Consider the following 12,869-nt stretch of genomic DNA (forward strand, 5'->3'; position numbering starts at 1 on the left):
TTGGAAACCTTTAAACACCAAATTCTTGGGGAACACAAGAAGTAAAAAGTTGAATTTCGAGAAAAAGACCAGGATCATTATTCATCAATCTACCCTCCAGGTTATTTGCATGTTTTAATTATGATGTTTCAAAACATTAGAAAAATTTTCAGGCCAAATTCAACTTAGTTCTTAACTTACCCTCTACCCTTTTAGGATATGCCCTGCAATTGTAAGGTTAAAATTTCCTTTAATCCTTACTATGTATCCCTATAAATTTTCAAGCATTAAAAAACTATTCTTTCAAGTAAGGTGCTTGACTTTTGTCTATTGAGACCACTTACCTGTAATAAGAATGTACAAATGTCTTTATTATGTTACCTATATCTTTTTTTTTTCATTATCAGAAAAAAATATTTGATCAGAATATCCTCTCTACTAACACACACACAGATATAAGGTGCAACTAGGTTGTACAAGCGTTACCCAGTCACTAAGTGATTCGTCAGTCATCGAAGGCCCTCTCACTGCTGGCACCTCAAAGTGCATAATACAGTACCTCAGTCTTCTTTTTGTACATCGCTGGCAGTAAGTAGGTTACATATATATTCTCTTATTTACATGTCACATAAAGTGAACAATATTGCTAATGGAGTATTATATCCCAACTCATTCATAATGTCTTAAAAGACATATTTCATATGGTTTCCTTGAAAGTGGCATTCAAATAAACTTGATACTCCTTTTTAGGGCTATCTTGAAATTAGCACCAGTGCAAGGAAATGACCCAACCACAAGACTTTTGCCGTAATCTAAGAACTACAATGTATGATAATAAAGTTTTCAACTAGCACAACTTGGTGTTTGCGAATGCAATAAACCCCATAATAAACTCAACTTTTTAATGTTTCTTTGAAAAAAGTGGCAAAGAAATATATGAAATAAAGTTTATACTGTAAGCCTACATGCATACACTTTTGCTAGTAGGCTATGCTTAGAAAATAATGTCCTTCACTTTCTAATATAATAGTTTTAGCAGACAACATTTAGCAAATGAAAAAATCAAAGCACACAACGTATAGCAAACGAAAAAAATAAAGAAACGTAAACCATAATAGTTTGAGTTTTTTAAACTAGTTTTTGGTGCATTTTAACAACAAATTCCCTTTTTATTTCTTTTATAATCGTACCTTTACACTAAACAAAACAACGTTCAAGTCTCGCTCTCATATTAAACAAACGTATTTAATTTTAATTAAAAAACGCCAACCACAACGATATATGAAATAAAATCTACACTCTATTTAACAAAAGTCTCGCGCTCTCTCTCTCTCACATGGCTTAACAGATTAAATAAATATATTTACTTTTAATTAAAAAACGCCAACCACTACAGTATATGAACTAAAATTAACACACTATTTACATCCATTTTCAATAGTAAGCTGACTTAGAGGTAACACGGACATGCGCACAATCTCAGCGAAGAAATTGATAAGGACTACCTTGTGTTGAACCTCGGCCAGACCCGGCTGCTTACGAACTGCCAGGCATCAGCTTCGGTAGTGCTGGAGGAAAATAAAACAATGGAGAGAGAGAGAGAGAGAGAGAGAGAGAGAGAGAGAGAGAGAGAGAGAGAGAGAGAGAGAGAGAGAGAGAGAGAGATATTCGGATAACATTCTAATTAGAGCACATATACAATTGCTGTATATCAATCTATTCATCCAATATAAGCAATTTTCTAACCTGCTAAAATAATCGTAATTGGAAAATTACTCAACAATAAAAAAAAAGATCCTTACAGCCAAAAGCTGACTAATATGACTAATATAAGTTTTAGCTGATAATATATCTTACATGCATATGCCAAAAAAACATGGCTTGATATACATAGTACTGAAAGTCAACTTATATTGACGACGAATCATTACCTGTTCGGTGTGAACATTTGCTTATTTATGTGTGAAATCACAGCTAAATATCTCTCTCTCTCTTTCTCTAACCATACGAGCAGTCACTCTAAATTCTACTGTACTCATAATATATGTACGTACTAATAGTAATACTGATGCATAGGTTTTATACATGCAGTATAGGCCTACATAGATTCATGAGCTTTATATAAGGGTGTTATGTTAATTTAGTGGTAATCTGATATCAAGAGAATTAAGTTATTGAAAAGTTTCGGTCTCAGTAGGGTCAATTAGGAACTCAAACTTGATATAAACTACAGTACAGTACTGTATTTTAAAAAACCATACGATTCCCCATGATACAGAAATAGAAAATACCACCAACATAAAAATATACCAGCGTGCTCTCTACGTTCTAACTTCAAGATTGTCATGAAACGTAAAATACTGTAAGTCATAAAAGGGCACAGTGCCGTCTAGAGGTCCCTAACAAAGTGTATGTTCAGTGAGGAGTACCTGTGTGTGTATTACATTTGTATACGTATATATACAATACACACAAATTAATATATTATATATAAAATGTAATATATATTATGGTATATAAATGTAGGGGAGTCAGCATACGAAGCTTTCTTTGTGATGGAAGAGAGGGGAGTGTGGGCTGTGGGACCGTACCAGTACCAACCAACCTCGGCCGAGTCCCTCATCAGGCAAGGAGGAACAAGAGGAAAATTCCTTTTTGTTTCTTTTTGGATGTTGGCTACCTCCAAAAACTCGGGGAAGTGCCATGGTAGATAGATAAATAGATGCAGAATATATTACACCCACACACATATACACACACAATAATACCTTGAAGACAGGGGCATCATGCAACATACTGTACTTGTAAAATTTCAAACCTTTTCACTGTCACTTTCAACTTTGCATTCACTTTCCATGACCAAGTGGTCAACTCTGTTTGACAATGGCAGAACTCTAGGAGATAATATTATTGGAATTGTGAAAACTGTGAATACAATCACACATGACTCAGAGTACTGAACGATATTTTTAAGTCGTCTCACACTGTATCAAACCATCTAAAAAGTAAAACTCTTAACATTGCTACAGCATCTATTCAAGTATGTGTACAAGTAATGATTTCATAGATCAGCAAGTAGAGAAATGATGAACAGTTCAAAGAGTTCTGGAATGTGGCTACCATATAGGCCATTCAATTATGTTGAATTCGTTGAAAAATGTCCTAGGAAAACATCCAGGAATTTGGATGAGAAGGCACAGAATGATACAATACTATACTAAATAGCAAATAAAATTCTAAGATGCATTTCATTTTTGAGGCAGTCTATTTCTATTTGCCATAAGAAACAGGTTCCATTCTGATTTAATCCCTCTCCTCACATCAACTGACTGTCTGCAAAATCCATCCATCACAAAAATTGACAGGATTGAGAAGCTGAAGTAATTCTACCAAAAGGATCTGAACGAAGAAAGGATTCTGGACTACAGGTAATTTTGCAATACATTCTCGTCATCAAATGAATTATAGTAATCTCAAGGCATCCATGAAATCTACCTGCACATGGTGGAAATCAAAATGTTGGAGCTTTATCCAAATGTTGCAGGAGCATTTCAGTTGGTGTTAACCTTACCAGTGTCATCGTAATCATGAGCGAGATCATTATCTTCCCTCAAAGTTTGTTAAGAGCTCTTTGAGGAGCACAATGAGTTAGAATCATATTGAGTGACCTTATGGTCTTAACAGTTCAAGCTGAAAAACTTTATTAAAGTTCTAAGATCTTCAGAAGGTAATGGAAAGTTTGGAATACAGTAATGCCTTTAGACATTAGGAGATGATGATATATCTTTACATGTTCATGAATTATTGATTTATGATTTCTCTTCTGAAATTCAACAAAAATATTCACAATTTAGTGTGTGTATCAGAAGATTTGATGTGCGACTGTAATTTGTAGATATACAAAGAAAACTTCAGCAACATTGTAATTAATGGTATGTTTGTGTTATAACTGGGAAACTAAAACTAATCTATAATTATATTTCGTATGTCATTTATCAATATGTTAAGAAAATACATGTAACTAATCCAAAATCTCTAGTATTTTATTGTCAACAGGCCTGGAAGCCCACAAATTTTACCATAGCATGCTTGGAGATCAAACGCTCCAGAATGCGATCCACAAATTTTTGAGAAAATTTTTCCCCAATATAAAAAAAAAACTTGAAAAGAGCCAGCAAGGTTCGAGATGCTTAGCCAAGATGAAAGACTCGCTTGAGACAAAGGTGACTGATCTAATTTACTCATGAACATTCTAAACAATTAAGCAGGAAATATATTGTGAAGTTTATTACTAAAAACCCAACAGTTAGATGTAAGACATCTGCCTTTATAAAGAAAAATTAGGTTAAAAAAAATATGGCAATTCTGAAAATTAGTTTACCAAAGTACAAAAAATTTGCTAAGCAAACTATTTTGTATTCCAAAAGCAAAAATAAGAGATTCATGCATTTGCTTTGCAAAAAAAAAAAAAAGGAGTTTCCTGGTGATGCTCATAGTGCTAGTTTGTAAGTACTCAATCAATGCGCTAAGCTCAAAAAGTATAACTTGCTGCAAGCGGATGACCCAGCAACGTGCATGCTAAGTAACGTATTTGAATTAAGAAGTGATGTTAATAGCAGAGCAAAGGACCTGGACATTGTCATCTTAAAATCTTCGATGTGGTGTGATTAAAATATGCCTAGATTCATGACTGGAGGGCAATCGAGGATGCAGATATAGGTAGTAACAACCAGTGTGAACTCAAATTGAGATATGGTTTGAATCTGTGAGGGGACCAGTTAACTTGGAAAGATACGGAATTTTCATGACAAAGATCAAAAGGAAGGCATTGAAAATCATGTAAAAGTGACAGGTGAAGACCTGCATCATAATGGAATTTGAACTTGGAAGTGCACAAGACAAAGACAAGTGGGCATTACAGAGACCATGAAAAAATGTGACGTGAAAGCTTCAATAATAACAAGGTTGCTTTCAAACTAAACTAGCATAGATGTACCCACCCAGCAGTATCAAACTTGTTATTAAAATGTGCATAATAATATGTAAAGATGACTTATTACTCATCCAGAAAATAAAGTATAAAAAAGCTCAAGAAAACTCGTTGCACATAACTCCGCAGATCAATCACTCATCAAAGGATATGAAGATGAGTAGAGGCTCACAAAGCAAGAGTATGATTATGATGGAAAATTCTGACTGGTTATACATCACCTTCATATTGTACCTTGACTTTGGAGATATGAGAGGGTGATATGGAACATCTCTGTTGCGACCAAGTAGATCGGTTCGTCTCTCAATTATGCCCCAAGGAGCAATTCCCACACTAACAACCCGACCTCCGCGTTCTCGCAGTGAGCTCTCAGAGACCAAAGCCTCGCCGACGTGCCTTGTAACTCCTGTTGTAAAAAAATAGGTATTACAGAAGAATCTATACATAAACATTTTGAGATATGTCAAAGAGGGACAATAAGAAATCTACATTGCTACTAATAACAACATCCTCTTAGAAAATCTAATAAATAAACATACGTCTTTCACCTTGATATTTCAGAATAGTATGTAATATGAATGATCTAAGTAACCTAAAAATTATCAGAAAATAACCAACCAGTATTTGTGCCAGCTGTAAAAACCCATGCGCCAGTAGTTTTAGCAGCTTTGAGTAAACCTTTTCTTATAACCTTCTTTAATTTTGGTTGCAAATCGAAGTTGGTTTTGCCTCCCTGCACAGTGATCAAAAGCTTCGGCAAATCCATCCCCCATTCTACCGTCAGTAGTTGCAGTATGCTCTCTGGTTGTGTGTCGTGTGCCAGCCTCACGTACTGCAAGGACCACAGGAAAAGGTCAAGAGTACTACAGTGGTTCTCTCATAAAAAAGGAAAGAATATAATCTATGAGTTATAACTACAGAACTGCTACAACCCAAGATTTTTTTGTAAGTCGAATGAAATAACAGATCTTAATAGTGATGATTCATGGCACTGTTCTAAATACAGAAATTATCAGTTGCCTAGGTTGGATGTGAATTGATAGTGACAATTTATGGCACTGTTCTAAATACAGAAATTATCAGTTGCCTTGGTTGGATGTGAATTGATAGTGACAATTTATGGCACTGTTCTGAATACAGAAATTGTCGCGAACTGACAAATACGAACCTGTGCCTTGGTCGGATGTGCACCTCCTTGGAATTCTAGAGTGCCATAGGCGTCTGTAGGAAGGAGCTGGGTATGTCTGGAGGGACTCCAATGTAACTCCTCTCCGTGACGAAGAGTGGCAGGAGACCCATCTCGATGGCACTGCCATAGCTGGCCGCAGCAACATCTAAGGATATATAAAAGGGTTTTATAACACTGCTTAAATGGGGTGAATGTTCTCTTATCACAAAATAAAGAACAAGAACAATACAATAAAGCGAAAAACAACTTCATGTTCAATAGAGCCAAATAAATCGGCAGTTTTAATAGTGTGTTCAGCTACAGCTTTTGGCATGAAATTATAAACTTTAGGATTACGAATATCATATACGACATAATTTTGATTTTTGCTGTAATTTATCAAGTTAAATATAACAGATACTTTGTAAATTAAAAAGGGGTTTATCATATTACCATATGTCACATTACCAAAGTAAATATTAACCAACATAAGAATTTACGAAACTTTTCTTCACTCTGTACATTGAACATTATGATACCTTATCAGTACAGTACAACCATGGAAAATTAATTAAGAGAACTATACTACAACTAAATCTATGTTGATATACGAGTCTCAATTCTATAATGAGAGTGAACCTTAACATAAAAAGAGTTGCAAAAGCCGAGAAGCGTAAATTTAATTAAATTTCTAAGAAGCATGAGTATGCTTTCCTAATGCAGTAAGTCTTGTGTGATGGTTGCTAACTACGAAATGAATAAGAAAGACCTTTAGAGGAGCTTGTGCATTCTACAAGCAGATTTTTATGCTAAATTCCCCAGAGGGAAATATATACTAGTAAGACATTCCATAATTCTGCCTTTTCTATGCTTGCAGCATTTTTCTTGGGGTGAAAAGATGCCTCTAAGTAGAGTGAAGTGCTAATGTAAGTCAGCTTTAAATCCTTAAAACTTTGGGTAACCTATATAAAAGATATATTTATCAAGACGTGTCTTCCATCCTTCTGTTGATAGCAGTAAAAATTATGCCAGGTTTCTGTGGTCAATAAGAGTAAAAAATTATGCCAAGTTTCTGGGGATCAATAGCTGTAAAATTATGCTAAGTTTCTGTAGTCAATAACAGTAAAAATTATGCCAAGTTTCTGTGGTCAATAACAGTAAAAAATTATGCCAAGTTTCTGTGGTCAATAACAGTAAAAAATTATGCCAAATTTCTGGGGATCAATAGCTGTAAAATTATGCTAAGTTTCTGTAGTCAATAACAGTAAAAATTATGCCAAGTTTCTGTGGTCAATAACAGTAAAAAATTATGCCAAGTTTCTGTGGTCAATAACAGTAAAAAATTATGCCAAATTTCTGGGGATCAATAGCTGTAAAATTATGCTAAGTTTCTGTAGTCAATAACAGTAAAAATTATGGCAAGTTTCTGTGGTCAATAACAGTAAAAAATTATGCCAAGTTTCTTGGGTCAATAGCTGTAAAATTATGCCAAGTTTCTGTGATCAATAACAATAAAAAATCATTCCAAGTTTCTGAGGTAAAACAAATTATCCATATTTCAGTCAATACAGATTAGAGATTATTCATTTCTGGTACAGTAACTGACTGACATACATAAAAATGTACCTATACCCTGCAAATAAAGAGTAAAAATACGTTCAAGCGAAATGGCGAAAAATTGCACGATGCTTATAAAAATCTATTGTCGTAAAGTTAAATAGCTTCAATGTTACAAAATTTTAAACAAAAATGTACTCGTGTGAAAAGTAAAGGAGAAAAAATTCTTGAATAAAAATTCAGACTATATGGGCCAGATACGCATACAGGTTTACATAAGGGTGAAAGAACACAGAGGTTCAACTTTGAATTATTTTTCATTTCTACAGATTATTCAGTCTCTTATTGCAAGCTCCCGAGTTAATGCTATCCTCTGGTTATTCAAGAATAAGGGGAAAGCAGTTTATGAAAGAACAAATACACTTAATGAGCTTTGTCTAGTGCAAATAGACTGAAGATTCAATTAAAGAATAATAAATGAATTTTAAAGCAAAGCGAAAAATCTATTTTTGGGTGAGATGGCCATGTCGTCCTGATAGAAGCTTCCTATTAGCAGCTTTCTAAGGGATATTTGGCTACAGTGATACTCCCAGAGAATTGACCATAGGCCTCCAGAATTCTAACTCCTGGCGCGAGTATCCTTGAAATTTTTCTTAAGGATATCGCATAATATCAGGGGACGTATATCTTGATACGACACATGGCAATCTTCACCCCTCATACCAAGCAGGTTTTTTCTTGGTCCTTGTCAGCCTCTCACGATTCGCTAGTTTAAATCTCCTTATATAATTATTACAAGAGAATAAATGGCTTAGATAAAACACCTGTTTTAGAGGTTATTAAATGGAAATTATTATAAAAGATGGGTAAATATAATCCTCCAGTATCGAAATCAAGTAAATAATTAGTTCTAAGGATTACATCAAATAACCACACTTATATAACTGAATTATGATTGGTTTCTATGATCTAAAGAAACAAGGCAGTTACAAAATACTTGTAAGTTGGGTAAAGAATGGGGCAATGCTTTTAAATCGGGCAGAAAAGAGACAATACTTATAAATCAGGTAAAGAATGAAACATTACATGTATATCAGGTAAAGAAAGGGACAATGCTTGTAAATCGGGTAGAGAATGGGACAATGCATGTAAATCGGGTAGAGAATGGGACAATGCTTGTAAATCACGTAAAGAATGAGGTAATACTTGTAAATTGAGTAGAGAATGGAACAATGGTTGTAAATCGGGTAGAGAATGGAACAATGCTTGTAAATCGGGTAAAGAATGAAACAATACATGTATATCGGGTAGAGAATGGGACAATGCTGTAAATCGGGCAGAAAAGAGACAATACTTGCAAATCAGGTAAAGAATGATACAATATATGTATGTCAGGTAAAGAATGAAACAATGCTTGTAAATCAGGTCGAAAATGGGACAATGCTTGTAAATTGGGCAGAATACAGACAATACAGTACTTGTAAATCAGGTAAAGAATGAGACAATGCTTGTAAATCGGGTAGAGAATGGGATAATGCATGTAAATCGGGTAGAGAATGGGACAATGTTTGTAAATCAGGTAAAGAAAGAAACAATACATGTAAATAAGGTAAAAAAAATGAGACTGCTTGTAAATCAGGTAGAGAATGGACAATGCTTGTAAATTAAGTAGAGAATGAACAATGCTTGTAAATTGAGTAGAGAATGGGACAATGCTTGTAAATCGGGTAAAGAATGAGGCAATACTTGTAAATTGAGAAGAGAATGGAACAATGCTTGTAAATAGGGTAGAGAATGGGACAATGCTTGTAAATAGGGTAGAGAATGGGACAATGCTTGTAAATAGGGTAGAGAATGGGACAATGCTTGTAAATAGGGTAGAGAATGGGACAATGCTTGTAAATCGGGTAAAGAATGAGGCAATACTTGTAAATTGAGAAGAGAATGGAACAATGCTTGTAAATAGGGTAGAGAATGGGACAATGCTTGTAAATAGGGTAGAGAATGGAACAATGCTTGTAAATAGGGTAGAGAATGGGACAATGCTTGTAAATCGGGTAGAGAATGGGACAATGCATGTAAATCAGGTAGAGAATGAGACAATGCTTCTAATTTGGGTAAAGAATGAGGCAATACTTGTAAATTGAGTAGAGAATGGAACAATGCTTGTAAATCGGGTAGAGAATGGGACAATGCTTGTAAATCGGGTAGAGAATGGGACAATGCATGTAAATCAGGTAGAGAATGAGACAATGCTTGTAATTTGGGTAAAGAATGAGGCAATACTTGTAAATTGAGTAGAGAATGGAACAATGCTTGTAAATAGGGTAGAGAATGGGACAATGCTTGTAAATCGGGTAGAGAATGAGACAATGCTTGTAATTTGGGTAAAAAATGAGGCAATACTTGTAAATTGAGTAGAGAATAGAACAATGCTTGTAAATAGGGTAGAGAATGGGACAATGCTTGTAAATCGGGTAGAGAATGAGACAATGCTTGTAATTTGGGTAAAGAATGAGGCAATACTTGTAAATTGAGTAGAGAATAGAACAATGCTTGTAAATAGGGTAGAGAATGGGACAATGCTTGTAAATCGGGTAGAGAATGAGACAATGCTTGTAAATTGAGTAGAGAATGGAACAATGCTTGTAAATAGGGTAGAGAATGGGACAATGCTTGTAAATCGGGTAAAGAATGAGGCAATACTTGTAAATTGAGAAGAGAATGGAACAATGCTTGTAAATAGGGTAGAGAATGGGACAATGCTTGTAAATCGGGTAGAGAATGGGACAATGCATGTAAATCAGGTAGAGAATGAGACAATGCTTGTAATTTGGGTAAAGAATGAGGCAATACTTGTAAATTGAGTAGAGAATGGAACAATGCTTGTAAATAGGGTAGAGAATGGGACAATGCTTGTAAATCGGGTAGAGAATGAGACAATGCTTGTAATTTGGGTAAAGAATGAGGCAATACTCGTAAATCGGGTGTCGAATGGGTATAATGCATGTAATTCGGGTAGAGAATGAGACAATACATGTAAATAGGGTATAGAATGAGACAATGCTTGTAAATCAGGTAGAGAATGGGACAATGCATGTAAATCGGGTAAAGAATGAGACGATGCTTGTAAATCGGGTAAAGAATGAAACAATACATGTAAATCAGGTACAGAATGAGGCAATACTTGTAAATCAGGTAGAGAATGGGACAATGCTTGTAAATTGGGTAGAGAATGGGACAATGCTTCTAAATTGAGTAGAAAATGGGACAATGCATGTAAATCGGGTAGAGAATGGGACAATGCTTGTAAATTGGGTGAGAATGAAACAATACTTATAAAACGAATAGAGAATATAAAAATACTTGTAAATCGGATAGAGAATACAATTCCTTAAAATGCCTTCCGTAAAGGAATGATAAAACAAGAGCATGACTATACATTATAGACGTAGAATAAACAATGAAAAAAAACCTCTTATTTTCAGTGCATAAATCGAAACCACACCTACCCACTTAACTTACGGATTTATCTACGATAAGGATAAGGAGTTAGGGCAAGCAACCTGATATGCATAATTAGATAAGTGGGATTTTGTATTAAGGATTATCCCATATTTTAGGACAACTTGGGGTAGTAGGTAGGCCATGTCGTCACTTTAACCTCAGATGCTAAAATGAACTACTTCTAAATTACACTAATTCTAAAGTTGTATTAATACAATAGGCATGCTAAAGTAGTTAAATTTTGGTATTGTATCCAAAACTCAAAGGACTGCGTCTTTCTTAGAAAATGAAGAGGGATAAAATAATGCTTTTTATTTATTCCTGACCTAAAGTGAAATAGGAATTTATAGGATTTTAAGGTGGGAGGGTGGACCCAACCCTGTAGGAAGACATAGGATGGGTTAAGATACTTCATACATCTTAAAAAGGAAATAGAATTTGCCTTTTCATAATTTGTCAAAGAACGCTCATATGTGATGTAATTAAGGCCATTTTACTATTTTCATTCTAAATCCTTGTTTTCAATAAACGAAGATATATATATATATATATATATATATATATATATATATATATATATATATATATATATATATATATATATATATCACAAATACCTCTAAGATATGTTTATCTCCATATTCATTAAGGTTAAGCATGTTTCGACTCCATTGCTTCACACAAATATATATATATATATATATATATATATATATATATATATATATATTATATATATGGATATTATATATACATTATATATATTATATATATATATATATATATATATATATTTCATATATTTATATTATATATAATATATATATTATATTATATATATATATATATAATATATATATATATATATATATATATATATATATATATATATATATATATATATATATATTACTGTATAGCACTGTGGAACGCAAAATCAAAAGGGAATTTATAAATGATAACTGAATCTTCCGAGGAACTTATCCTTCATAATTCCCCTTTCGGGATGTAGGATATTTCCCTAAGTTAAACGAATTCCATTGTAAGAGGTTTCTAAGGCTTGACATTTTAAACTATAAATATACTAACAAGAAGGGCGTGGTGATAAACTTGAGAGAGAGAGAGAGAGAGAGAGAGAGAGAGAGAGAGAGAGAGAGAGAGAGAGAGAGAGAGAGAGAGAGAGAGAGAGATAGGTTACTCAAGAAGGTAATTCTAGAAGTGATTTGTTATTATAGACAATTATCAGTCTTATCTGCATGGGCTTATGGGCAGCCAGAATTTAATTTGTGCAAAATCATGTTCACTTCAAGGAATTTAATTTATGGATTTAGGATATATAGCCCGGAGCTGGGGCCCGTGAGGCCAGTCATCACCCCAGTGCATCTAGGGTTAACTCTCAAAAGATTTACATTATGAGGAAGAAGTTGGAAGAGGCTAGACACCAAGAGGGAAGAAAGGAACCTGGAATAGAGGTATAATAGAAGGATATAAAGAAAGCCAAGATGGATGGACTGTATCAAGGATGACCTTCGATCAAAGGGATTAACCGGTGATGAGGTGTGGGACAGAGGTAGATGGAGAACGCTGGCCAGAAACATCGACCCCACATACAAGTGGGAAAAGATGTAGACAAAGAAGAGGATAAAGAAAGTAATATTGCAAAGACCC

At 34.2% G+C, this 12,869-nt stretch overlaps 1 protein-coding gene across 1 annotated transcript in view; it reads right to left on the reverse strand.

Annotated features, from left to right (window-relative positions):
* LOC137644655 (transient receptor potential cation channel trpm-like) overlaps positions 1–12,869 on the reverse strand; it is a 97,434-nt gene that overhangs the window by 44,099 nt on the left and 40,466 nt on the right. The window contains 3 exon segments of the mRNA XM_068377606.1: positions 5,204–5,375; positions 5,588–5,801; positions 6,138–6,303. Of these exon segments, the coding sequence (XP_068233707.1) occupies positions 5,204–5,375; positions 5,588–5,801; positions 6,138–6,303 (552 nt within the window).

Source organism: Palaemon carinicauda, chromosome 7 (assembly GCF_036898095.1).
Source record: "Palaemon carinicauda isolate YSFRI2023 chromosome 7, ASM3689809v2, whole genome shotgun sequence".
Lineage (NCBI taxonomy): Eukaryota > Metazoa > Arthropoda > Malacostraca > Decapoda > Palaemonidae > Palaemon > Palaemon carinicauda.